The sequence below is a fragment of the Rhincodon typus genome, chromosome 16, assembly GCF_021869965.1.
Source record: "Rhincodon typus isolate 14 chromosome 16, sRhiTyp1.1, whole genome shotgun sequence".
NCBI classification, from domain to species: domain Eukaryota; kingdom Metazoa; phylum Chordata; class Chondrichthyes; order Orectolobiformes; family Rhincodontidae; genus Rhincodon; species Rhincodon typus.
Genome location: NC_063347.1, coordinates 60673944 through 60700605, shown reverse-complemented (window position 1 = coordinate 60700605; position 26662 = coordinate 60673944). Strand labels below are relative to the sequence as shown.

The following is a 26662-nucleotide window of genomic DNA, read 5'->3' as shown; positions in this document are numbered from 1 at the left end:
CCACAGTTCTAGATGTGGTAGAGCCAGTACATAGGTCATCATGCTCCACAGCTCAAGGAGATAAAGGATCAACTTATCGCCAAGAGTCAATGTTGCACAACCACAGCTGTCTCGCTGACTGCTGCTCAGTAAATAGGAGATCAAGTAGGACCAAACATGCCATTAAAAGTCACTAACAGCAAGTGTAATAACGCTAAATTCAATACTTGCCCTGCATATGTCAACAAGAAAGTTCTCAAAAAGCTTCCACATATGGTTGCTTGTGTAAATTTCCTTCATTTCCACTTCCGTGTCCACATAGCAGTGATTGAGAAAGTTAATGTAGGCAATCTTCACCTAGTTATGAAACAAAACATTAGCAGAAGTTAATCTCAGCAGCAAAACAAAGAGATGCCCGAGGGGTGAGAGTAGTTAATGCCTATTAAGTTGATGTGTCCAACCAAGTCATTAAGATAGCAGGGGGCAAGATGGCAAATGGATGAATGGTAGATCCCCACACTTTGAGAGAAAGTGAAATCATGCAACATCAGTATCCCTCTAGAGGACTGGAAAATCCTGCTAGAACGCATTCAAAGCTCCGGAAATGAGGCTGTGCACTCAACATCTTCACCAGAGAATGGCATTTGATCAAATATTTAAGATTCAAAAAGTAAAATATAAACAACTTTAGGTAAAGTTAAAGCAATTTAACACTGAAACACGAAGATAGTAACCATCATTTCTAGCCCTTTATTATAATAATCAATCTTACGGTGTTGTGATTATGAAATACGTGTTTTCTTGGGGAATTGTCTTGCCTAACTATTACCAAGCATAAGCAGTTTTTCCAGTAAATGTGCACGTTTCCCATGTGCTTTAAAATTGGAACGAAATTCCCACCTACAGCAGGAGTTATATGATGCTGCCCTGCTGCCAGAACGGAATTGAAATCCTTTTCAGCAAGTTACTATTTCCTGCACCTCGTTCACATGTTTTGCATTAAATCCAAGACTTTCTAATCCCGGATAACAAGGTGCAGAGCTGGATGAACACAGCAGGCCAAGCAGCATCAGAGGAGCAGGAAGGCTGACGTTTCGGGCCTAGACCCTTCTTCAGAAATGGGGAAGGGGAAGGGGGTTCTGAAATAAATAGGGAGAGAGGGGGAGGCGGATAGAAGATGGATAGAGGAGAAGATAGGTGGAGAGGAGACAGACAGGCCAAAGTGGCTGGGATGGAGCCAGTAGAGGTGAGTGTAGGTGGGGAGGTAGGGAGGAGATAGGTCAGTCCAGGGAGGACGGACAGGTCAAGGGGGCAGGATGAGGTTAGTAGGTAGGAGATGGGGGTGGGGCTTGAGGTGGGAGGAGGGCATAGGTGGGCAGAAGGACAGGTTAGGGAGGCGGGGACGAGCTGGTCTGGTTTTGGGATGCGGTAGGGGGAGGGGAGATTTTGAAGCTCGAGCAGCCAACCAACCAATCAGAAATTTGAAATTGTGCCGTTCGGTGCTGACTTGCGGCTTTGCTTGGACAAAGATTTCTGTGTCTTCAGCTTAAAAGGCAGTTTTGCTCATGATTTTGCAATAATTGGAGTCAGACAGAGTGAGGGAGGAGCGGTTGGAGAATAGGAATCATTAGTCAAAGGCAACTCTAGCAACATGTCATTTGCTTCAGCAGAAAACAGACCTCAAAAAAATAACAGGTCAGCTCAAATAAGCTGTAGCAATACGAACAGATAAGTAACAAAAGAATGGGTCGAAAAGACAGGGAAAGAGAAGCAAGATACACGCTGTCAAATCTTTTCTTCTTGCGCTCACCAGCAGGCACAAGATTATCAAGTTTTATTTGGAACAACAATTCATATCACATGAGAAAAGAATAGTGGATTGGTTGATGGAATTATTACCAGTTATTGCCCCCTCCTGCCCCCATGGAGTGTAAATTGTTGCCTCTTTTGCAATTTGGTATTCTTGTAATTATGTCCTGACAAGTCTAAGATTAAAGACATCAGTGGCATAACGTATTTTTAGCAACAGAAATACAAATGGGATAAAATAGAATGGATTAGGTTAAGTAGATAGGATAAAATATATCAAAAGGTTATATTAAATATGATAAATAGGATAAATTATGGAAGGTAGAGAATCTTAAACTCCTTTATGAAACAAAAGCGTTTTCAATTAGATCGCCCACAAGGCTCACTCACTTCAGGTATGCAGTCTTCATGGGTTGATACTCTTACAATGTCATCTAGGGGCAAAAGGGAGTTGCACTTAATCTCGGTGTAGACATTCTTGCCCTCAGTGCAGACTGCTAGCAGCTCCACCAAGTGAATATGGTACATGAGAGGACTGTTCTCATCCATCCGATCACGCTCAGAGCGCATCATCTGCACCAAGGTTTGGAACGAGGCTCGGTCATTGTAGAAAATCAGAACATCTTCCCCAGCGTTCACCAGCTGAAAAATTGCATTGGTTCAACAAAGAAAAAATAATGGATATCAACAGCTTTGCGAACAATGTAAGTGACATTAGGCCTTCATTTGAAAATAATGAGCACTTTTAGAGCGAGAGAACTCGCGAAACATTGACCTCTAGAATGCCCCTAGCACCTAACTATTTGATGGAAAATATGAGTTTGCCTTCTCTGTACACAATCACCCCCATAGGCTGGGATTGAGGAGAGCGGAGGACGTTTGTGCGGTGGAGGAGAGGCCTTGAGTTGTGAAGCTTGGTGTGTGGGGAGACTTGGCCTGGTGCAATCTGGAGACTAGGTGCTGACATGGACTGGGATGGAAAGACTGTAAATGGAGTATTTTTAAAAAAAAATTTTCCTCTTTACTCTTATGCTGCACGTCTTTTTTTTTTCTCTTTTACACCCATACTTAAGTATCTGTCTCTACGTATCTTGTAACTGAGATGACGCTGTAAGAAGTAATATTGCAAACTTTCCACTGCACTCATTCCAGTGCATGTGACAATAAAGATAATTCAATTCAATTCAATTCAATTCTTAATGTTGGAATTCAGGCAGCGCATTCTTCACTTCACACTGGACCTGCTCAGTGTTGGACAGTACATGGCCAGGCAATGCATATTGCTGATACTCTACAGAAGCTGAGTCACTTTACCAGATTTGACTTTTCTCATCTCAATCAAATCAAATGGAAAACATCAATATTTTGGGAGGTCATCAATTTGCCACTTCCAGGATCTGGCTCAGTGGGGGGTAATATTTGTTACACTCATTGTACTCGTAACCCCACGTTAACCAAGAAGCTTGTTCTCCTGCGTGGGCAGCAGGTATATGGGAACACCTCCAAGCCACTTACCATCCACACGTGGAAACATACTGCTGTTCCTTCAGTGTCGTTGGGTCAAAATCCTGGAATTTTGCACCCCACCACCAACGCCCCCCCCCCCCCCAACCCAGTGACACCGTGGGTGCCCCTGACTGCAAAATTCAAGGCACCACCTTGGTACCTCAGCATCACCTTTAGGAAAGGTTTAGAGGGATATGGGCCAAACACAGGCAAGTGGGGCTGGTTTAGTTTGGGAACCTTGGTTGGCTTGGACAAGTTGGACCGAAGGGTCTCACTCACTCTGACCTTCTCCAGGGCAATTAGGGATAGGCAATAAATGCTGACCCAGCCACGGATACTCAATCCAGGAATGAATGCTTTTTTTTTGTTAAATTGACACATAGTATAGGAGGCCATTTGGTCCAATGTTATAGCTCTTCAAGCGTTTCCCATTAGTCCCAAGTCTCCAAAACCCTGCAAATATTTTCCCTTCCAAATGAAGCAGCATTTCCTTTTGAAAGTTAATATTGAATTTGCTTTCACTTCCCTTTCGGGCAAGTGCTTCCCAGATCACAACAACATAAATATTGTCCCTCAAATGCCTATTAAGTCTGGGTACCCCAGCGACTGGAGCTCAGGTTTTCATGTTTGCATCTTCTTTGCACACAAGTTAGCAAGCCTCCGGTATGCTACTTTTCCCCAGGCAGAGTGTGGTTACTTTTCAGAGGGCAAGAGTTGCTGTGTGAGGTGATGGCAAAAGCCGCAACTCAAAAAAAAAAAAGGTGGATGGTCATTTTGTGAGACCTCGCTGCCTTAAACCGCCAACAGCTGGCTTTAGTAGGGGCGGGGGATATATCTGTTACACTCATGGTACTTGTAACCCCATGGGGGTGGTCTGCCTCGAGGCCTGCAAGCGCCAGATTGCATGACTAAGCAAAGAGCTAAAATTTAAGTCAACACAACTCACCTCAGCCATTACCATGTCTTGACACTTCTTGATGAACTTGCCTTCCGCCTTCACAATGGTCTGCAGGAACTTGAGGTACTGTACATTGCGGCCGTGAGTCTCAATGCAGTGGACAAAGTGTTGCACCACACGCTCGTTTATCTCACTGCACAGCTGAAAGTTGTTCATGAAGATGTGCTGCATGGTCACAGCCTCCAGGATCTGCAATGACAAACCTCCTTCAGAGTCCATACCAGTGGAGGACTTGTTTTTTTTTGATAGCTGATCCCAAACCCACATTTTCCCTTCCCTCCCCCCAATCCTGCAAGCTTGAAACTAAAGAAGTTCAGAAATTTGGATAGCAGCAAGGAGGATCAACAGCAGAAAAAAGTCAGTGCCACAAAATATAAAAATCAACTCCCCAGAAAGACTTCTCTCTCCATGTTTTAACAAGTTAATACTCGGGGGTTGAGCTCCATGTTCTGTTCTCTACGTCATAAACCCTAAATCGAACCAAGTTTTCGTGACCTGCTGCACAACGTGAAATTAGTGAAAATTGTGCATCACAATCCGGATTCAAAAAACTACAAGCAGCAGCAAAGTAGAAAAACTGGATAAATTTGAGAGGTATTTTAAGGATAGATGTTCCTCTGCAGAAGCAGCAGCGACACAAAAGGAGGAAGATTCAGCAGCAAGGTGGAAATAGCTAGGCAGAGGCTTTGTTAGAAGTTTGAACGAGCCAACTAGGAGGAAATCAGTGAAAAGAATGACTACACCTCAGTAGCTCTGATATGCCCAAGTGTTACACAGTCAATTACGTATTTTTCGTATGTTTTCATTGTTCTAATTTAGGAAACATGATAGGCATTGTGCACATCAACGTCCCAAAAACATCTGAGAGATTAATGAGCTGATTTTTTTTCTTTTAAATAAAAAAAGAAAATGTTCCTAATACTCAGCAGGACTGACAGCATCCACAGAGAGAAATCAAGTTTCCAAGTTGAAAGTGATCTAATGTGACCTGACCTCTGCTTTCCTGCTTGTCTCGCCAGATCCTGGACGCCTCGGTCAATCAAATAAAAAAAATCTACCTAATTCAACCTTCAAATTAGTCAAGGAGCCACTTCTGCTGTTCACTGTGGGAGAGCGCTTGAAAGTTTAAACACAAAAAAGGTTCCTCTTTACATCCATCTTTGATAGGAGACTGCATTTTTCTTTCGTAGGCTTCTGAGGACGGGTCACAAGCCGAAAGGTAAACTCTGATTTTTCTCCACAGTAGGGGTGGCATGGTGGCTCAGTGGTTAGCATTGCTGCCAGGGACCCGTGTTTGCTTCCAGCCTCGGGTGACTGTCTGTGTGGAGTTTGCACGTTCTCCCCGTGTCTGCGTGGGTTCCCTCCGGGTGCTCCGGTTTCCTCCCACGGTCCAAAGATGTGCAGGTTAGGTGGAGTGGCCATGTTAAATTGCTCTAGTGTCTTGGGTGGGAAATGCAGGGATAGGGTAAGGGGTGGGTCAGGGTGGGATGCTCTTTGGAGGGTCAGTGTGGACTCGATGGGCCAAATGGCCCACTTCCACACTAAGGATTCTATTGGTAGGAGAGTCTAAGACCCAACGGCACAGCCTTAGAGTAAAGGGAAGACCTTTTAGAACGGAGATAAGGAGAAACTTCTTCAGCCAGAGTGCTGTATCTATGGAATTCACTGCCACAGAAGGCTCTGGAGGCCAGGTCATTGAGTGCATTTAAGACTGAGATAGATAGGTTCTTGATTATCAAGGGGATCAAGGGTTACGGGGAGAAAGCGGGAGAATGGGGTGGAGGAACTTATCAGCCATGATTGAATGGCGGAGCAGACTCGATGGGCCAAATGGCCTAATTTCTGCTCCTACGTCTTATGGTTTTGTGCTATGATGATATGATGTTTCTGTGAAGATGCTGCCAGACCTGCTGAGCTTTTCCAGCAATTTCTGTTTTTGTTGCTTATTTTTAAACTGGGCCTCCCACGAAAGGAAACATCCTTTTAGCATTTAGCCTTCCAAGCACCATCCCCCACCCCCACTCCCACTCCCAGAATCTAATATACTCCACTATGATCACCCCTCACTCTTCAAAACTTCGAGCACAGGCCCAGCCTTTCCTCATATGTACTGCACATCCAGGAAATCAGCCAAGTGAACCTCTTCTGAACTGTTTCCAATGCAGGCTTATACTTAAGGAAGGAGACCGAAGTTGCACAAAGTATTGCAGGTGTGGACTCATTAATGCCCTGTAAAGTTGTAGCAAGGCCGCCTTATTTTTTATTCTCTAACTTCCCTGCAATAAAAAGGTTAACATTCCATTTACCTTCTTAATTACTTGCTGCAGCTGCACATTAATGCTTTTAAGATTAATGTACAAGGACAGTCAGATCCCTCTGTACGACAGCATTATGCAGTCTCTCTCCATTTAAGTAATATTCCACTTTCCACTCTTCCCACCAAAATGAGGAAGCTCACACTTCCCCACATTATATTCCATGTACCAAATTTTGTCCATTCACTCCATATATGCACACACAAGTTTTTCATATCCTCTTCATAGATTACCCTCCTAACTATCTGTTAGATCAACAAATTTGGCTACAATGCCCCTTCATCCAAGTCATTAACACAGATAATAACTAATTGAGGCTCAGCAGGAATCCCTGTGGCATTCTAGTATTAAAGCTTGCTTCTTTGACAAAGACCCATTATTCCCCACTCTGTTTCCAGATAGACAATCTATTTCTCTATCTCCTTCAATATAAGCATGCCTAACCCCATGAGCTGTTTTCTTTGCAGTAACCTTTTAGATTGCACCTCACTGAATGCCTTCTGGAAATCCAAATACTCTACATTCCTGGTTTCCCTCATCTCCCCTGCTTGGTCGATCCACAAAGAACTCGAATACACCTATCAACAATTATTTCGCTTTCACAAAACCACGTTGACTCTGCCAGATTCTTTAATGATTTTTAATATATGTTTTAGCTCCTTAAGTATGAATTCTGACAGTTTCAGAACTGAAGAATTATATTTGACTTGAAGTGTTAATTCTGTTTCTCTTTCTACAGATGCTGCCAGATCTGCCAAATGTATCTAGCATTTGAGATGTATATTCCAGATTTCCAGCACCCACCGTATTTTGCTTTCATTTTAATCTTATGAGATACTGCTGGAGGGATAAATATTGGGTCAACACCCCTGCTTTTATATGAAATAGTGCCATGAGATTTTTCTCAACTAGTTGAGAGAAGGTACTGCTTCTGATCGTTCAGTCAATACTGAGGGAATGCTGCACTGTCAGCTTAGACTGTGTGTTTAAAGAACCAGTTCTGGAAATACCCCGCAGGACAAGAAACAGAATAGTGCCTCTGCTTTGTTCAGCTTGTGCTGTTCGCACTCTAATAAATAGCAAATGACTGCAACTACTCGACAGACAGAGTCTAAGACTGGTTCGGAATCATTCCAGTTCTACACTTTGGTAATTCCATTCTGCTTGTGTTCAATCTAAACTATTCAGTGAAACTGAACACACTTATAGGGAGACTCCACAAATGGCAAACATTGCTGAAGATATATTGCCCATCGCCCCCACCAAACAAAGAGTGAAGGAAGTCTTTTCAAATAGAATGCTTCACCTAAATTGATCAAGAAATGGGATAAAGGTTCATCCTAGGACACAAGATCTCAGCAGTTAAAGGTTGCAATCAGACAATCGTGATTCATTCCCCAGAGAAATTCCAGCATCCAACTATTGTAAAATCCAGCTGCTTCTTAAATCGTTCCCAGTCTCCTGCCTCCAACTACACTTCAGGAAGGGGAGTCTACATGTCAATAATTGTATTGCCGAGTCTAAAAACTTCTCCACTTTTAACATGTTCCCTCCTGAGACTGTGAAATGTTTATTTGAAACAATATTCTGCTTTAACTTTACCTGTAGTCTAATCTTATATTGCTCCATAAACCACCTGTTATCTTCTTTTGTTCTAATGGACGTTAAGCTGGAAAACCTGAGTCAGACCACAGTGACACAGCCTTCAGTTTCACTGCAAGTGTTTCACTTAGGGTAGTCAGTACTTCAGCTTTTTACAGTATCATCTTAAAACGAAAAGCAATGTCATAAATTTCTAAGTATTGAGAAAGGGTAGGTGTTGCACATTGAATATTTATTAGAATGACAGTTTATCCCTTGAAATACTAAGAAGAGCTTTTAAGCAATACAGAAGTGAAAGTACATTTCCTGGGAAGTTAGACATCCCCTTTTTATAATTAGAACAATCTTTCCAAGTACAAGCTGTAATGCGTATACTTGAGTTAACTTTTCCAACATCCTTCTGTCACTCCAATATATATCAGACAAAGTACAAAGGGAAAAAAAATGAAGTAAAGTTTACATATGCAGTTTGCATTAGGCCATTCAGCCCCTCGAGCCTGCTCTGCCATTGAGCATTATCAGGGTTGATCTGTTTATGTTTGGAATTCCACACTCCCATCTATCCAGCACACTTTCGATTCCATTGCCAAGTAAGAATTTGCCTTGAAAATGTTCAATGACTCTCCATCACCACCTTCTGGGGCCGTGTGTTCCAGTGTCTCACAACCCTCAGAAATAAACTCTCCGTCCTGAAAGAGCAACCCTTAATTTTTAAAAGTTGTTCCCTCTAGTTCTGGACTCACCCAGGTGAACCACCTTTTTTCCAACCCCTTTCCCCACCAAAGGTCCACATTATCAACAGCATTCAGGATCGTGTACAATTCATTCAACTCACCCTTCACTGTTCTAAACTCCAGTGGAAACCCTGTTCCTATGGCAGCCTGTTCTTTTTATGACACAGGAAAACAGGATGCTCGGTGAAGGGGAACATTTGAGATTGAGATCAATAGACTGGTAGACCCTATGCGGGTTAAAAATTAAGGATTGAGCAGATAAAAAAGTGAACCAGATGTTGAATTCAGAATCTTTTCAAATAGTGCAGTAGGTTTGAGGGGCTACATAGCTATTTCCAGTTTCTGCTTTTCGGTGTCTGTATGTCTTTCAGAAGTCAGAGCAGACGGGATTACAAATTTGACTGTCACTGTGGTTTAGGACTTGGGTATCTCAGTTAAAAGTTCAAGAATCAAAAGGATTGCTGGAGAGAGAAAGACAACCAAGTACAAACAATAGAAAGGAAAAACCAACAGCCTTTTCCTGGCAACAACTGAAGGAGAAGTGGAGGGTAAATACAAAGGAGGACTAAAGCAATGGGGAATGTTTAGTTAACATTGACTGGCAGAGTGAGGGAAGTGCAAAGAAAGCTAGAAATATGATGCCAATGGCCTCAAAGGCAACAGTGACAATAACCAAATAAAAGCCAATTCAAAACCAAAACAGGCCAAGAGCTAAATTAATAGTTTGGCAAATCAATAACTGGGCACATGGGCCTGGTAATTATGATGGGCTGTTAGGTAAGTAGCACGGTTAATACGCAGTCGTTTAACAGTTTACTCCAGATACATTCACATCAATCACCTCAGCAGTCGGATATTGGGCAGAAACTAAATCAAATTGCTATGCTAATAACTTGCTGCTTTCATTTCCATGCCTGCTGGAATATTTTGTCAAAAGGAACAACAAAAATCAACACTAGAGCTTGTTTGTAGAGTGATTGCTACATCTAACAGGAGCCACATATCAGTTAGCAATGCACAATGATACTTTTACGTGTTCAGTTTGATAGGTAAGAGCAGTGTAGGCTTGGAAATGGTAAACAAAAACAGTTTCTGGAAAAGTTCAGCAGGTCTGGTAGCATCTGTGAAGAAAAACATCAGCATTAACGTTTCGCAATGGAAGGTTCTAAGGAAGGGTCAATGGACCAGAAACATTAACTCTCATCTTTTTCTTCACAGATGCTGCCAGACCTGCTGAGCTTTTCCAGCAACTTCTGTTTCTGTTCCTGATTTACAGCATCCGCAGTTCTTTTGGTTTTTATTTGGAAATGGTGAAACCAGAATACACCACACTGTACCATGCCAGGTCAAAAGACACTGTTTATTAGGAAAATACTTGATTAAAAGTATTCTGCTGAACTGTACTATTCAAATCACTGAGTTAGTTAGTTTACCATTTTTAATCTTAGGTTTACTACCATTCAGAACCTGAAAGTCCCACATAGTCTTACCAGCTGTTACACACACTTCAAATCATATATACATGGACTAAACCAAGTCCAACTTCCCAATGCAGATAGTGAGTGTCACCCAAAGTCTATTAACACGTTTGGAGGCTTTGAAAATAAAATGTCCATGCATTTTTTTTTTTAAATTAATGCTGTAGATCTTGACGCAAATGCCTTTTTGACTTTATCTCCCACTTCGGTTTGTTTCAGTCACTGCGAAGGGGGATAGAATTCATTTTGAATGTTCCATGCAAAGCGAAATTGGACGACACGGTTCCTCAGCTGACGCATTTGCTCTACATATTTCCAAACCAATGATTGGACAGTACTCCAGCATTGGGTTTTATCTCGTTTGTCATTGGAAAGAGGACATGAGAAGCAAAACCAAATGTCATGTCAAGCCCCAAAGTACAAAGCAACTGGTTTTCAAAGTAATACATTGAGTAGCTTGTCCTAGACGGTGGATTATGATGCTCTAAAGACATTAGAAATGTAGAAACTAGAGTCCTGTGATCACGAACTGACTGTACATTTAGGTGAGTAGCAGAGATCCACATAATGTGCTAACTTTGCCTTCGGCTTTTTTGCTAAGTATAAACCACAAAGCCTGGAGCAATGCAGGCACACTGACATTTCTCACTTCACATGGTGTTTTAGTTGCTCTTCTGGAAAGCTCTCCGAATGATAAAACTTGTATGCATAACAACTGCAATAGTGTCTCTTGCTGTCCTGTCATGGCTAATCAGAAAACATAGATTAAAGTATCACACACAAACCTTGAGTTTATCTGTCCAAACAGAAATTCCCCACTAGGATAAGGATGCAATTAAAAGTAATTTTCTTCCTGAAAGTTGCACATTATTGCTTGTGGTGATACAGTTAGCAGTTCAACATTGGAAGAAATACTTTTTTTTGCACAAAAGGAGACAGTTTATTTCTTGAGACAACAAGGTGCAGGGCTGGATGAACACAGCAGGCCAAGCAGCATCATAGGAGCAGAGAGGCTGACGTTTCGGGCCTAGGCCCTTCATCAGAAACGGGGGAGGGGAAGGGGGTTCTGAAATAAATAGGGAGAGAGTGGGAGGCGGATAGAAGATGGATAGAGGAGAGGGGTGGAGAGGAAACAAACTGGTCGAAGAGGTGGGGATGGAGCCAGGAAAGGTGAGTGTAGGTGGGGAGTTAGGGAGGGGATAGGTCAGTCCAGGGAGGACGGACAGGTCAAGGGGGCGGGATGAGGTTAGTTGGTAGGAGATGGAGGTGCGGCTTGAGGTGGGAGGAGGGGATAGGTGGGAGGAAGAACAGGTTAGGGAGGCAGGGACGAGCTGGACTGGTTTTGGGATGCGGTAGGGGGAGGGGAGATTTTGAAACTTGTGAAATCCACATTGATACCATTGGGCTGCAGGGTTCCCTAGCCGAATATGAGTTGCTGTTCCTGCAACCTTCGGGTGGCATCGTTGTGGCACTGCAGGAGGCCCAGGATGGACATGTCGTCTGAGGAATGGGAGGGGGAGTTGAAATGGTTCACGACTGGGAGGTGCAGTTGTTTATTGCGAACCGAGCGTAGGTGTTTATTTCTTGCCTTTTTAATATATTTTCCTTCCACCCTCACTCAACAAGTTCTCTCTCAATTCAAATAGTTTAAACGTGTGTGAAACAGAGACAGACAGAGAAGGAGAGTGAGAGAAGGGGACGACAGAGTGGGGGGCATGGTGGGGCAGAGAGAATGGAGGACGAGGGAAAGCAAGTGATAGGCAGCTGCTGTTCCAGCAAGAGGGGGCAAAAAAAAAGTACTGGCACAAGAACAAAAAAAGATGAATTGCTCAGATCGTTCTATTTGAGAGCGGACATTCATGTATTCATCATCAGTTCCATTTTTCACCCATCACTATGAAACACACTGGCTCCTGTCTGGGTACCATTCTACTGCTGACACACCTACAGTCACCAGTGAGTCCTGATGGGTTATTGAACAGAAAAAAAACTTGCTATCATAATACGATCCCTATTTAAGCTTCTACACATGCCCTTTCTTGGGACTGCCAATGAATGTTGACTCATCAGTGCTAGTTCTCCCCATCCTAACCTAGGCACAAGACCCAGCGCATCAACACTGCCCCACCTACTGGTTTTGTCGTAACTGAGTTTTTGCTTTGTGACAGCAGTGATCGTGATGTAACAACATGGAGTGTCGAAAGCCTGTAACAAAGGTATCACGACAATGTCAACTAAAAAGACCAAATCCAACAGACACCCTCTCTGTTAGCACAGTCACCAAGCAGCCACAGAAAAAAGCTTACAGAGTTCTGAGAAATATTCTTACCCCTGGAGTAAGGAAAAGGTTGATGTGCTTGTGAAGGAGCGCTTGGTTCTGTGGGTTGCCAGCGCAGAAGTTCTGCAGAAATTTGTGCGCCAGCTTCATGATCTCTTGCATTCGAATGTCCTCAGCCTGAAGGGAGCAACAGTAAAGAGGTCACTCAACCTTTCACAAGTAACAACAGCTTGCCCAGGGCCTTCAATATCAAACAGATAGATTGCTGCTTTGTGCAACAGTGCAAGATGGCCAATCAGCAACCCGTCTTACCACCCTCATGATTTTTTTATTTCAAAGAACGTTTGAATAATACAATGCATTTACACATCATCTGACCCACCCTACCTTTGCTGGTTTCTCAGTTGGGCTATTCAATTAAACTCATTCCTGTAAACTATTCATTCCTAGAATGTGGGCATCACTGTTAAGCCCAGCATTTATTGCACATCCCTACTCAGCCTCGAGAAAGTGTTGGCGAGCCACCTTTTCAAATACTGCAGACTAAGCGGTGGATCCAAAGCCATTGTGCTCCGAGAAAGGAAATTCCAGGATTTTACTGAGCAAGAATGAAGCAGCGGCTTTAGAAGGGGATTGCAGACAGTTGCGCTCCATGCTTCTACTGGCCCTGTACTTCCCGGTGAGGGGGTGACAGGTCTGGATGGTGTTTTTGAAGTAGCCTCGGTAGGTTGCTGCAGGTTGGCAGCTGCACTGCACCAGGCATTCTCCTCTACACGCATCAATGAATCACCGAGATGGTGGAGCAAGGGATGTGCAGAACATAATGTTGCAAATTGAAGTCAGATAAAACTTAGACAACAAGGTGCAAGGCTGGATGAACACAGCAGGTCAAGCAGCATCATAGGAGCAGAGAGGCTGACGTTTCGGGCCTAGACCCTTCATCAGAAAAGGGGGAGGGGAAGGGGGTTTTGAAATAAATAGGGAGAGAGTGGGAGGCGGATAGAAGAGGGATAGAGGAGAGGATAGGTGGAGAGGAAACAAACAGGTCGAAGAGGCGGGGATGGGGCCAGGAAAGGTGAGTGTAGGTAGGGAGTTAGGAAGGGGATAGGTCAGTCCAGGGAGGACGGACAGGTCAAGGGGGCGGGATGAGGTTGGTCGGTAGGAGATGGAGGTGCGGCTTGAGGTGGGAGGAGGGGATAGGTGGGAGGAAGAACAGGTTAGGGAGGCAGGGACGAGCTGGACTGGTTTTGGGATGCGGTGGGGGGAGGGGAGATTTTGAAACTTGTGAAATCCACATTGATACCATTGGGCTGCAGGGTTCCCTAGCCGAATATGAGTTGCTGTTCCTGCAACCTTCGGGTGGCATCGTTGTGGCACTGCAGGAGGCCCAGGATGGACATGTCGTCTGAGGAATGGGAGGGGGAGTTGAAATGGTTCGCGACTGGGAGGTGCAGTTGTTTGTTGCGAACCGAGCGTAGGTGTTCTGCAAAGCGGTCCCCGAGTCTCCGCTTGGTTTCCCCGATGTAGAGGAAGCCACACCGGGTACAGCGGATGCAGTATACCACATTGGCAGATGTGCAGGTGAACATCTGCTTGATGTGGAAAGTCTTCTTGGGGCCTGGGATGGGGGTGAGGGAGGAGGTATGGGGGCAGGTGTAGCACTTCCTGCGGTTGCAGGGAAAAGTGCCGGGTGTGGTGGAGCTGGAGGGGAGTGTGGAGCGGACGAGGGAGTCACGGAGAGAGTTGTCCCTCCGGAAAGCAGATAAAGGTGGGGAGGGAAAGGGAAAGTTCCTACTATCTCAGATAAAACTTAGCTGCTGCTGACAGAAAATAGCACTTCATGGATCTCCAGCTTTGAGCTGCAGGTCCCTTGACTCTGTCCCAGTTGACAGGGTTGTTGTGCCACATAAACCAATGGTGGATGCCCTCAACACAAAAAGGTGGCATTTTGTCTCCACCAGGATTGTGTGGTAGTCATTCTGCCCGACATCGACAGAGGTAGAGATGTCTGTGAAAGGCAGATTGTGGCAAGGGAGAGTTCAAGTCGGTTTTTCCTGTCATGTGGCTTCTCCCACAACTGGTTGCTGGCCACGCCTGCCAGATATGTCCTTCAGGACTTGGCCAGCTTGGTTAGTCATGGTGGTATTGAGCCACTCTGCGTGATGGACACCAACCTTGCTCCATCAAGACAAACTAATTGATCTGTTGAAGAGGAGACCCCTAGCTGGTTCCCTTTCTCACGTATTCTCTAGTATCATGCAAGTTCGCAGGACTGACTGGACTGGGTGAACCTCTGTCGCGTTTGATGCCAAGGTTGATGTTGGATGATCTGTCTGCTTTTACTCTTGCCATGGAATTTGATAGCAGTTGGTGCTACTGAGCAACTCACTAGTCCATTTCCGAGGGCAGTTAACAATATTGTTTCTTTGCTTTTTTCCCACAGCCCTGCAATTTTCCTCTTTCTTATGGTTATCCAATTTAATACTTCAAAACCACCCTTTAAATCTGCTACCTCCACACTTTAAGGTAGTACATTCCTTTCGCTGTGCAAAAGTCTGATTCTTAATGTCTCCTCTGGTTCTTTTGCCAATTTCCAGCAAGTCATTGGGAGAGATACAAAATGGACTGCTGACTATTACCAAGCAAAGTCGCCACCTATCACAGAACATGTATTTATGTTGTAGAGAAGAGCCATAAACTTAATGCACGCTGCCATCATTTTTAACCTGATGGCCACAACAGTCAATGTGACTTATAGAGGGACAGTTATTGACTGGCACAACCCCAGTGCTGCTGCTTCACAGGAGGATATATTACACTCTGGTTAAAAGAATCAGTGAGGCAAAGGTAAACTGCAGATTGGCAACCTAATTGATCATCATGTTGGTTCATTTTGGGTCTTAAAAAGGAAATCTGAAAAATTCAACCACTGATTAAAGGGTTGCAATTGCTGAGGTTATAAGCCCACAATGATACACCGGCTCAGATTTCATGGCTGTAATGTGGTGTACCAACATCCACATTAGGAACAGGAGGCAGCTGTTTGGTCCCTCGAGCCTGCTCCACTACTTGATAAAGATCATGGCTGATATCTAACGGTGGGCTCAACTCCATACTCCTGCCTAGCCCCTCGTAAACATCGATTCCCTCGTTAGTCAAAAGATCTATCTACCTCTGCCCCAAAAGTATTCACTGACCCCATCTCCACTGCTCATGACCTTCTTAAATTTTTACAGGATTTGACAGAGTAGACGTAGAAAGGTTGTTTCCCCTTGTGCAGAAGTGTCTTGTAACAGGTTAAGACATAGATTAGGAGGAATTTCTTCTCTCGTTGGTTACAGAATCTATGGAATTCTTTAACGCAGAGGGCTGTATTGGCTGGGTCATTAAGTACTGTATATTCAAAGCGGAGGCTGGACAGATTTCCGAGTCAGCAAGGGAATTTGGGGTCGTGAGAAAAAGTCAGGTAAGTTCAGGTGAGAATTATCTGATCGGCCATGACCTCAGTGAATGATAGCGTGAACTTAATGGGTTCAATGGCCTACTTTTTCTCCTACATCTTGTGGACTTGGAAATAAATCCTTCTCCTCTCAGTGTGAAATGGAAGACTTCTTATTTTATCGCCTAGTTCTAGTCTCTTATGAGGGGAAGCATCCGCATAGGATCTTACACGTCTCAATCACATCACCTATCATTCTCCTAAATGCTAGAGGCACCTAACATCTGAGAAGTTGGTTAGAAAATATCTACAGGACCAGGCTGTCCCAACTGTTCCTCCTCAGATAACGCCCTCATGCCGGCAGTCAAGTGATCCTTCTCCGAACTGTTATATCCTTTCTTAAATAAAAAGGAGTCCAAAACAGTTCTCCAAGTATGGCTGCAACAACGCTCAACATGACTGTCGCAAAAACATTCCTACTTTTATATCCCGTCTTCACCACAATAGACAGCAACACTGGACCGGTCAGTACCTTTTCGTAGGGAATCTGCAGAAGATCAAGGACCACAGTGTGGGCGCCCATGTTCCTCAGTAATCTCTGCTGCTGCTTGCGGCTCTTCCTCACAGATGAGCCCTCTTGCACGCACAGCTTGCTGAGTCGGATCAAAACCTGCAACAGGCAAAAGGCAAGTGATCGGCTTTGCAGAAACAACCGTGCAGCCTAGATGATGCTGCTGGTGCATGCAGGGGAAGCGCAGAAACCTCACCTCCTTTATGACTCTATAATTCTTGCTGCTGGTGCTTTCAATTGTGGGTGCCACATCTGAGCTGGCAGTCTGACCTTTCACAAAGTCACCCTGTGTGAGGGTAAAATAAGATACGTACATCTTTTATTATTTAGATTAAGTGGTATTTCTTTGTTAAAAGAATATCACAGTTTTTAAAAATCACTGACTATTGGTATGAATCGTGAGAAGATTTTCAGAGTCTAGTCGGGTTTTATAGGGGAGTGTTAATGGATTTGTTCAGCCTTTTAAAAAATGTCTTGAACCACAGCAGCCTCTCCCATCCATCCAAGCACAACCAAAGTCAAGCATATAAATTGGCGTCGGACGTGGAAATTGTTGGAAATCAGAAATTGCTGGAGAAACTCAGCAGATCCGGCAGCATCTGTGGAGAGAAAGCAGAGTTAACGTTTCAGGTCCAGTGACCCTTCTTCAGAACTCTGGACCAGAAAGGTCAACTCTGCTCTCTCTCCACAGATGCTGCCGGACCTGCTGAGTTTCTCCAGCAATTTCTGTTTTCCTTTCCGATTCCTAGCATCCGCAGTTCTTTGGAAATAAACCATTTTGGACAGTCTATATAAAAATCCTTAAAAATGAAACAACTTGCTAAATGTTAATATCCCAAAAAAAGTGTAAACTTAAGTTAGTAAGTGGAACTGAAGAGCCTTCTTCAACAGAAATTTCTTCCCTTCCAGTAATTCTTATAGTCTCTATTCTCACAATGTTACAAATGCTAATGAAGGATGGACTTAGCAGGAGGCACTAGCAGTGCAATAATTGCTTTCCTCTTGAATGCACTGGCCTTTCTTAACACCCCCTCCATTATAAACCTCTCCCACGCGTTTACCACCACATTCACACTCTCATGGCTAATAGGCAGCACAAAAAAAGAACAGATGCAATGCATTCCCTGTTAATGCTGGGATTTAAACCATGGTTTTGCCAATTGTGTATCTATGGTGCTTGTTACTGCTAACAGGCATGGCTAATTGCACAAGTTTCTTGCCTTCCATGGTCAAGGGCAAAGCATTATATACCTCTTTCTTCTTCTTTAGTTCACTGCTGCTTGTGGAACTCTCACCCCCTTCCATCACCTCATCATGGGCATGGCCCTTGTAGACCCACAGCTCCGACTTCTCCACCAGCAGTCTCAGTTGGTCCAGGTCAGCTTTGATCTGTTTGTAGTTTTCCACATCCTGGCTCGTAACAAGCAGTTGGACCTGAGGAACATCACAGGAGGTATGACAATGAGATCCTGAAGGATCTTCTGAAATGCTTCGTCTATTTGCAAACTGAGCACGACAGACATTTCGGACACAAAACATTCGGCTTAACCTTCGATTGTAAACTCCAGAAAGAACATACATGTGGGTGGAAAGTTGGTGCCAGTCTTGCAACATCAAATATACCCTGAAAGTCCTTACGTTTCATGAGGCTGACCATGTGCACCAACATTAAAAGGAAAGCTACTTGCTTCTGGATGAGCCAGGAATTCAATAACTGATGAGCAAGTAACACAACAGAACAGCCTCCAAGCAGCCAAATAACCTGGAATTTACGGTTTGTAGAACATTGCGTGCGGCAACCCAACTGTAAACTTGGGGCTGTTAGCATTAGAAGTTGCAGGTTAATTCGGATATACTTCCCCACATACAAGTTCAAACTGGAACTGTGGTACAATCACTGTCATCCTATTAGACCATATGCCTGCTCTCTCATTGAAGAGCAACAACTGGTCATGGTTTAACCTGAGGGAGGCCACGTCTCACGTGATGGGAGGGGTTGAGAAGGGGACTCCTTCACGGTAACCATTTCCAGTGCAGTGTGGGAATTGAACCCACGCTGTTGGCGTTACTCTGTATTGGCTGTCCAGCCGCCCGAGCTGACTGACTTCATTGGAATTGTATCCTTGGATGGAAGGTTAATGGGGAAAAAAAAAAAATGTGTTGTAGCCCCACCTTGGATCACAATGGCACACCTTCCAGTGGCTTTGGAAACTGGCAGAAGCTGGCTATGTCAGATAATGGGGAAGTGGAGAAAATGGATTAATTTCAAAGATTCACAAGTCATAAATACTCGAAATGAGATCGCAAATTCCTTAACGACAGTATGAAGGGGGCTGCCACATCTCAATTTCTGACGAATGGACTTCTAACTGCCACATGCTTCACTCATTTTAGAGACAAAAATCACTGCATCAACGCAAGCAATATTTCATTTCCTTGAAAAGGAAGAATCAGTATCTGTGATAATAAGCAACTTGTATTTATTTGGAAGAACAGAACTTGAGTATTTCTGAAAAGATACATATTTTGTTGAAGCTTATCATCCCACACTCATCAAGACAATTCGCCAAGTTAAGGTAAAACAACATTTGCACTCCATGAGTGATGACTGCTGATTGGTAGATACACTTGCCATGGGGAATCCACCAGTTCATGGATGATTGATGGTTAACCAAACTTTGCTTCAGTTTTATTTGATGGATTTCTCAGGGCAATGCTTTGACCAATGAGTCAGAGAATGACTGTCGCCTATTTTGATGCATTGAAAAAGGATCATTGCAGGCAGAAAGAAGATGTGCACAAAGAACAGGACCTGTGTATTAATGTATCTAGCTTCCAGCACACACAGGTGCACAACACTGAGCCCAACCGACAATCCTAAATTGGTTGCCAGGATAATTCTTTCCACACTCATCCAGTGTATGTGACCAACTGCAGAATCACATACTAACACATACTAATACTAACTAAGGGCTTTTTGTACACATAGGCTGGCTGGGTACGGTTATTAGCTCACTTATTGTTAACAGTTGAAGGGATGTTCTGTTTGATATGATATGTGGGTCTTTGGGATAGCCAGCGAAATACTTGGCACCACAGAAATTCAAATGCAGTCATTGGGGAGGCTGGCAGAGTATCTTTTTGGTGTGCTGATGGCAGCTCGTACCTGCAAAACTAAAAATTCCCATGCCCAGCATTAGATGTGATTTTGCAATTGGATAACATTTGCTACATGTTCCAGAGTGAGAGATGAAATTATGCAAAACTAATTTAAGACAGTCGGTTTGACTCACAGTGAAGGAAAGGTGATGGTATAGTGGTACTCTTGTTAGACTAGTAATCCAAATAGCCAGGAAATGGTCTGGGGATCAAGATTCATATTCCACCACAGCAGATGGTGGAATTTTAATTCACTTTTTTTTTTAAAAAAAATCTGGAATCACAAGTCGAATGATGATCATGGAACCATTGTCATGAAAATCCATTTGGTTCTTTAGGGAATTAAATCTGCCATCCTTACCTGGCTCGGCCTACACGTGACTCCTGACCACAGTCATGTGGTCGACTCTTATTCGCCTTCCGAAATGGCTTAGCAAGTCCCTCAATCGTATCAAACCACAAACAGTGCCAAAGGGATGAGGCGGGAAAGAGCATATGGCATGTAGCTAGGTGCAGAGAAAATGGTAAACTCAACCCTGTCGATCCTGCTCATAGACTAGTCAAGACTACAGAATCATACCTTACAGACAGATAGTGTCCCTTACATCACCAACACTACCCCTGTTCCACCGTCAGGGTAAACCCAGCAGGAGTGGCAGCACAGTGGTATACAGTCAGGAAGGAGTGACCTTCAGCATTGACACCTTACCACATGGAGTCTCAGGTTAAACATGGGCTAGGAAACCCCCTACTGGTTGCCAAGTCCCCACCTCCCCAGCTGATGACTTAGGACTCCCCCACATTGGACACCATTTAAAGGAAGCACTGAGGTGGGCAAGGCCACAGAATGTACACGGAATCTTTGCCTTCACCCCACCCATCGTCCTTCAAGTGTAACTCAGCAGCACCATGACTGACTGAGCTGGTCAAGCTCTAAAACAACATTGCTGCTAAACTAGGTCTGCGACAGGCGTTGAGGAAACCAACAAGCGGGAAAAACAGACTTGACCTCATTTGTACCAATCTACCAGTTGCAGATGCAGCATGCCATGACAGTTTTGGTAAGAGTGACCCCTGCACAGTCCTTCTGCAGGCCAAGTACCATCTTCACATTGAGAAAACACTATGTTGAGATATTACCACTGTGACAAATGAACAGATCTCGTAACTCAGTCTGGGTAGCCATGAGACGCTGTGGGCCATCAGTAGCAACAGAATCATACTCCAACACAATCTGCAACCTCATGATCTGGTACATCTCTCATTCTACCATTAACAAACAGGCCAGGGGATCGACTCTGGTTCAAGGCATGCCAGGAGCAGCTCCAGGTAGACCTAAACATGGAGGTGGTCGATCTGGTGAAGGACTAATTGCACGCCAAATACCATAATCATCGATGGGGGTTTCTAGCATCAGAGCTGTCAATTTATTCACTCTCCAGGATACCAGGAAACAGCTGAAGGCATTGAGTATTACCAAGACTGTGTCCTGTGTTTAAAATACAGAATAAATCCAATGGGCAAATTACAGTCCCATCATCAGTAAAGTAATGGAAGGGGCTTCAACAGTACTATCAAGCAGCTCTTGCTTAGCAATAACAAGTTCACTGTCACTCAAGTTTGGGCTCCTCCAGGGACACTCAGCTCTTGACCTCATTACAGCCTTGGTTCAAACAGGGACAAGAGAGCTGAATTCCAGAGACAAGGGGAGGAAGATAGCCCTTGACACAAGGCCATATTCAACAATGGAAGGAGCCCCAGCAAAACTAATGTCAATGGAAATCAGGGAGGAAGACTCTACACTGGCTTGAGCCATACGTAGCATGTCGGAAACTGGTTGAGGTTGCTGGACATCCATTTTCTCAGCTCCAGGACATCTCTGCAAGAGCTCCTCAGGGTAGTGACCGAGGCCCAATTATGTTCAGCTGCTTCATTAATGACCTTCCCTCCATCATAAGTTCAGAAGTGGAGATGTTCGCTGAAGATTGCATAATGTTCAGCACCAATTTGCAACTCCCTCAGGTACAACAGTCAGTCAGTGCCCAAAAGCAGCAAAACCTGGACAAGATTGGGCTCATGAGGGGTAAGTGACATTTGCTGAGTTAGTTCGGTGTTTGATTGACAAGGGAATTGATGGTTATTGAGACAGATATGGACAGTAGAGTCGAGACCAAAACCAGTCAGTGACGATCTTATTGATGGTGCAGCAGGTTCAAAGGTCAAAATGGCCTACTCCTGCTGCCAAATCCTACATTTCTAAGTTCAAACTGTCCGTCCTCAGGAGGGAATTATCCAAGCCTCTGGAGACATGTGCTTAACCAAGGCAGGCTTATTAAAATAAACCATTAGAAATGTGTTCTAGTATTTTTATGGGGGCTGTACATTGAAGCATTCACCAAACATTCATGGAAGCAAGCCAAGCTACGCAACATATATAAGCCTGCAACAACACAGAATGCTGGAGAAATTCAGCAGGTTTTGCAGCATCTGTGGAGAGAAACAGAGTTAACATTTGAGTTCAGTACGACTCTTCTTCACAACTCCAAAGTCTCCAGGGCTGAAGAAAAGTTGTACAGGACTCGAAGCGTTGATTCTGTTTCTCTCCACAGATGTTGCAAGACCTGCTGAGTTTCTCCAGTATTCGGTGTTAGTTTCAGCTTTCTAGCATCTACGGAATTTTGCTTTTGTGTGTATCCACATCTGTCCAAGCAACGCAGTCCCACTGATGGCCACAATTGCTCGTTGGTGAATAGGACTTCAAGGTGTACAACAATACAGCACTTCCCTCATTTTGTCAACTTTTGCTAAATCCTCAGATCACAGGAGTGACCTGCAGAATGAGAAGTGCTTACATCGCCAATCAGGAGTGAAAAAGATTCCTTTAGATACCTGTTTAAATGCTTGAAGAACTTCTTGCCTCTGACTGAAGTGTCTAAATAGGAGATGGAGGGCTCCAGATACCAGAGGTGGATAGTCGTGCATCGTAAGGTGAAGCAAGACCCGTAGAAACGTTCTGCCCCCATGATCGTCCAGGTCTAATGGAGTGTTTTCATCGCTGCATTTCAAGAACAAAGACGTAACACAAGTGGTGGCAAGTGTCAACAAAAATCAAAAAAACTTGCATTTCTACAGCAATTTTCATAACATCAGTCATTATTGCAATGCAGTAACACAACGGTCAAGTTCTGTAAATAAGGTTTCACAAACTGTTCCGTGAAGATAACAGAGCAATCTGTTTTTGTGACATTACTCAAGGATTAAATAATGGCCAAGTAAACTCCTCTTCCACCACCCCCCATTATAATATTCTGGGCCTGGCGAGGGCGGGGGGAAGACAGGGCCTTGATTTAAAGGGCCAGCTTGAAATATAGTACCAGCGCTCCCTTAGCCAGCCCTGAGATTGTGCTCAAGCCTCTGGAGTGGAAGAAAATGGTCAGGAAGACGGACCTACTTCATCACATCACAGGGTGTACATATACCGGTCGAACACGGAGTGTTCGCAGTCACTGGGATAGTGAAGGGTTCAGGGAACAGTAACACCCACCACTCGTGTACAGCCAGTAACTACGCTGGAAGCAATACAGTCATGGTATCAAGACATGTGCCTGCTCCCTCCGTATCTTTATTATCTTAGATAAATTACCCCACGCTGTGTTCCACCTACTCAGAAGCCTCAGAAGCTAAGATGACAAACTGCATGGATATGCCCAGACTGTCAACACTTGCTTTGCAGCTGGTGCTCTGAAGAACCTGCAGCATTCGGTTACATAACTTAATTCCCAAGCCCCTTCACGTCGAGATGCCACAACTTCAACACAGCATTCGGCAATTGTGCTCCGACAGCCCAGCCCCAGCTGGGTGCCCATTGTTTAACCCATTACTGGAAATGGACAAGGGACAATAACTGAGTATAACACAGGGTGCCTCATTCATACCAGTGTCTGATGCATTTCAACAGACTACTGGCAGTTAATACTTGCCTTCCACCGAAGATCCCTTCAGCCTGTTCCTCAATGTGCTCGAAATCTAATGTCCCTGTAAAACAAAATAAATCCAAGAAACCGAGAGTTTACTGAAACTGCTGAATGCAGTGAACACAATACCATATCAATCAATCCTTGCACTGGGATCAAATTTGATATTCCAGTTACTTATTGGCCACACATCTCCAAAATCTCTTCAAAAATTGAGGACTTTGTACATTTCCAGTTTAATTTTGTTATCCAGCATCTCCTGGAATGATTGGGGCCAATTAATCAGAAGCTTTGGTTAACATGGCAATACATTACGCCAAACGCAGAATTGAAGTATTTTCGTTCATTCCAACCACTTGACACAAACCTGGAACATTACTTGCACCCTCCTGAGAAGCTGATCCTACGCTTGGTGGGGAGTCAGTTGATTGATGATGTGCATTGCTTTCGTCAAACTCTCGCTTAAATATGGACAGAAGGCAGGAGATTCTGTAATCCAAACGAACATTCAGGATGAACTGGAACAGAAAAAAGGGATAAAATAATCATTTCAGCAGTGTGCAGCCAATTATAGAAAACGAATACTCTTCAACATAGGAGTAAGGTTTGCACATCAGCCAACTTTAACTGAGACAATTAAATCTTTTGGAAAAATAATCTTGTACTCAAATGGTACCTTTCACAATGCCCAGGGCACTTCAAGGCCAATTAACTAATTTCCAAGTTAGAACATGGCAATTAATTTGCACTACTAATTAATTTGGTGACATCAGTTAGGGATAATCAAGGTGTTAGGGAAAATATCCCGTCCTTCAAAATAGGGCAATGGGATCTCGGTCATTGGCCCAAATGGGAATATGGAGCTTTGGTTTAATACATCAAGATACAGAACTTGCTCGAGTGTAGCATGCTTCCTGTACTGCGCTGGACTGGAATGTTAGCCAACATTAAATTGGCTCAGTGTTCTGGAAAAGACCATAAGAAATGAGAATGGCCGTTTGACCCCTTGAGCCTGCTCAACCAACTGGGCTTGAACCCACAACGTTTCAATGCAGAGGGGAGAATGCTGCCAGTTGTGGCCGATACAGAGACTAGAAAAAAAAAATCCTGCTAGAGGACAAAGCAAGAGGCTTCTACTTTTCCAGTTTGAGCTCCTTTGAAATGAAACAGCAGCGACATTCTACAGATTGTTTTCTGCTCTGAAGAACCATCGATAGTCCAAATCAGTGAACTCTGTGGTATTTCCAGGCCTTTTTCAAACATGAGAATTCTCTTTGAATAGTAAAAAAAAGCGATTCTCATTCACGGTCTCAATCGTGAATGATGATTCATGGTGACTGGTCTGAGAATTGACAACGAGCATATTGCATGCTGGTTCATTTCAGTATAATGGCAGCCTAATTTTGCAATTTCTGATGGCTAAAGCCATTAGGTTAAGAAGCCCTCAAGCTGCAAAAAAAAAGGCAAGGCGCACAGACTCAAATGTTAGTGCAAGTTACAAAGGCACCAGCTGGTCTGTCAGATGCATTGTTAAAATTATCCAGAGATAGTAGGAATGCCGATGCTGGAGTCCGAGATAACAAGGTGTACAGCTGGATGAACATAGCAGGCCAGGCAGCATCAGAGGAGCAGGAAAGCTGATGTTTCAGGTCTGGACGCTCCCCCATTTCTGAAGAAGGGTCCAGACCTGAAACGTCAGCTATCCTGCTCCTCTGATGCGTCTTGGCCTGCTGCGTTCATCCAGCTCTACACCTTGTTATCTCTTGTTAAAATTATGAACCCTTGAGCCACAAACTAGGTGGCGATTAAGAAAAACCCAATTGATTGGGAGGGAATGTCTGAGCCACTGACAGTTTATGTTGAGGGCTTGCTGCTCCAAACAGCAGCAATTTAATTGGACCAGACCCTTTGAAATATTAAATTTGAATACCTTCTGCAAAAACTGAAACACAAAAGCAATGCCAGTCTTATAAAAGCTGGAGACGACCCGGTAACTTGCAAAAAAAACCGAACAATTTTTTAAACAGTGTTTCAGATTTGCAACATGACTCAGGTCAAGATCCAGTTGGAGTGAGACATCTTGTGGCAGCCCTATGAGATCACTCTTTTTCTTTGCCTTCCTCCCAAAAATTGTTTGTGCTGTAACCTGCTGTGCAAGTCAGAAATCACACGCCACCAGGTTATAGTCCTACAGGTTTATTTGAAAACACAAGCTTTCTGAGCCTCACTCCTTCTTCAGGTGTTAGTGAGAGAGGTAGTACCCGATACAGAATTTAGAAGTAAAAGATCAAAAGATTCACACCATTGATGAGGATGTACTAAACAAACCTAAGATGCTGTTAAATCTTCGGTTAGAAGGTTTTAATTGATTAAATCTATATGTAACGTAAATCCCCGAATTCCTTTCAACTCACAGTCCTAAGAGAACTAAAGGTTTTATCAATACAAACATTTTAGGTCAGACAATGCATGTTAGGTGTGAGACCTTGTTTAGAATCTGAGATAACAAGGTGTAGAGTTGGATGAACACAGCAGGCCAAGCAGCATCAGAGGAGCAGGAAGGCTGATGTTTTGGGCCTAGAATCTGTTTGTGTTTTGGTTTGGAGTCAGACTGGTTTTATTTCTAACGTAGGAATTTAGAAAACACCACATTGACTGACCGTCTATTAATGTGTGCTTTTTGACCAAAGTAAAATGTATCTGCAAATACAAATTCATCCAACAGATTCAAGTGTGAGAGAGGGGAGGGTTGGGTGAGAGGTGGGTGAGAATATATGAATGTATGTGTGTGCATGTAAGTGAGTGCGTGCGTGAATGCACGCGAGAGCGTGCGGGTGTGTGCATGTGAGCGAGTGTATGT

At 43.9% G+C, this 26662-nt stretch overlaps 1 protein-coding gene across 4 annotated transcripts in view; it reads right to left on the bottom strand.

The window, feature by feature from the left end:
• Positions 1-26662, bottom strand: part of itpr1b (inositol 1,4,5-trisphosphate receptor, type 1b) — a 500439-nt gene that overhangs the window by 256186 nt on the left and 217591 nt on the right. For all 4 annotated transcript variants that reach the window (XM_048606463.1, XM_048606462.1, XM_048606465.1 and 1 more), the window contains exons 24-33: positions 24170-24320; positions 23809-23863; positions 22718-22883; positions 17921-18103; positions 16866-16955; positions 16631-16768; positions 12711-12836; positions 4241-4441; positions 2179-2430; positions 211-336 (exon numbers count right to left, since the gene is read on the bottom strand). In XM_048606463.1, the coding sequence (XP_048462420.1) occupies positions 211-336; positions 2179-2430; positions 4241-4441; positions 12711-12836; positions 16631-16768; positions 16866-16955; positions 17921-18103; positions 22718-22883; positions 23809-23863; positions 24170-24320 (1488 nt within the window). The remainder of the gene's footprint in view (positions 1-210; positions 337-2178; positions 2431-4240; positions 4442-12710; positions 12837-16630; positions 16769-16865; positions 16956-17920; positions 18104-22717; positions 22884-23808; positions 23864-24169; positions 24321-26662) is intronic.